The 1637-nt window shown below is 34.9% G+C and overlaps 1 protein-coding gene across 1 annotated transcript in view; it reads right to left on the bottom strand.

Moving 5' to 3' along the window:
* LOC105624058 (ribosome biogenesis protein TSR3 homolog) overlaps positions 1 to 446 on the bottom strand; it is a 4749-nt gene extending 4303 nt beyond the window's left edge. The window contains exon 1 of the mRNA XM_012205419.1: positions 50 to 446. Within this exon, the coding sequence (XP_012060809.1) occupies positions 50 to 446 (397 nt within the window). The remainder of the gene's footprint in view (positions 1 to 49) is intronic.
* Between the last annotated feature and the right edge of the window lie 1191 nt (positions 447 to 1637).

Below are 1637 nucleotides of genomic sequence, written 5' to 3'. Positions count from 1 at the left end.
CAAAAATCATTGATAAAGGACAAAAAAAGAAGATTAGAAAAAACTTTACTAATCCTATCTAATTTTTCCTGCCAGGCTTTCTTTAGATACGTTTCTTGTGCCGTAATTATTTCTTCGCTGCTTGTGCAAAGATTGTACTTTTCCAATAGTTCGCTGTTCAGCTCCAAGAACGAATGTCCCCATGAGAATTTTCCGAGATAAAGCTCGGCCTCGTTCGGAAATCCTGTTATAATCAGAGTAGCTGCTATAGCTTCTACACAACTCAGCTGATAAGGCTTTCCATAATTTATAGGATTTGCAGCGACTAAGAATGGCAGTATGCGAGGATGAGATGTCTTCATTCTGTTGAAGGGAGTGTCATCCAACCGCGCCCAACTACAATCTATGACTGCGCAGCCGTACTCCCGTACAATATCACAATCCGACGGACTCACGCACTGTAACATTCGGTTATTGGCATCAAATTTTTGTAATAAAATCATAGATCTATCTTTTTGTAACTGAACAGTATACACTAATAGTTAAAATAAAATATATTTTGGAATTTGGTAAAAAACAAGATAAGTTTTAGTACAACAACAAAGATTTCATATTAAAATATTTATAGAAGAAGTAGATTTTCTGTATTCCAAAAACTAGCCGGCTTATCAATAATATATATGGATTATCTTACGAGACATAGTACAGGCAAGTTCAGATTTGTTTGTATATCTTCTAAGAAAAAGTAGAAAAAGTATGCCAAGTACATACGCTGTTCAGAAAAAATTTTATATAAAAAGGATTAATTTGTTACTGTCAGTAAAATTAGTAAAATAAAATTAAAATATAAAATTATTATTCTAAACGAAATAATAAGGCATCAAATATAATACAAGGTTGTCACAGAAAATGAATTTTAAAATTCTTTGATTTTTCAGATAAAAATGAAAAATTTCTATGACCAAAATAAATATTACGTCCTGTAGACACCACGATTCTTTTCTTTCGAAAAAATCAGCTCCACGTCGCGATTACGGTTGGAGTCTGAGACTCAAGTAGAGTTCCCTGATAATGGCCTGACAGAACTGAAAAGAGGAACCGGACTATAATAGTTCCGCGAAAACTCCTAAACGTTAATCAACCCGGAAAAAATAACAATCTCAATGCAGGCTGGAAAGATGACAAAATTAGCTAAAGATATTATAAATGCACCTAACTCACGCAATAGTAAAAATCCAAGCTTTGTTGTCCCAAGATATATATATATATAGGGTGTATAAGCTTAAATCCGCTGTTTTTTAGTCAGAAAAACATTTTTTTTTCCTAGGAAGCAAAAACAAATTTATTCAAAGTACTTGCTAACTATACATTTTTCCCATCTTTCGGGCAATTTGTGTATACCACGCCAAAAAAATTCCTCTTTCGAGGCAAACCACTTATCAAATCATTTTCGGACGTTTTCATAAGAATCGAAGTGCCGCTCAGCGAGCGCACCGACGAAAACAGATGTGATAGTCAGAAGATGTCAGGTCTGGTGAATAAGCGGGATGAGGTAGCACTTCCCAGTTGAGTGTCTCCAAGTAGTTTTGGACCATTGTTGACGTGTGCGATGATGCGTTGTCATGGAGGAAAATCAGCTTGTCATGTCTTCTCCGATA

This window comes from Atta cephalotes (genome assembly GCF_000143395.1).
Source record: "Atta cephalotes unplaced genomic scaffold scaffold00071, whole genome shotgun sequence".
NCBI classification, from domain to species: domain Eukaryota; kingdom Metazoa; phylum Arthropoda; class Insecta; order Hymenoptera; family Formicidae; genus Atta; species Atta cephalotes.
The sequence above is the reverse complement of the archived record's forward strand: the minus strand, read 5'-3'. Positions and strand labels throughout refer to the sequence as shown.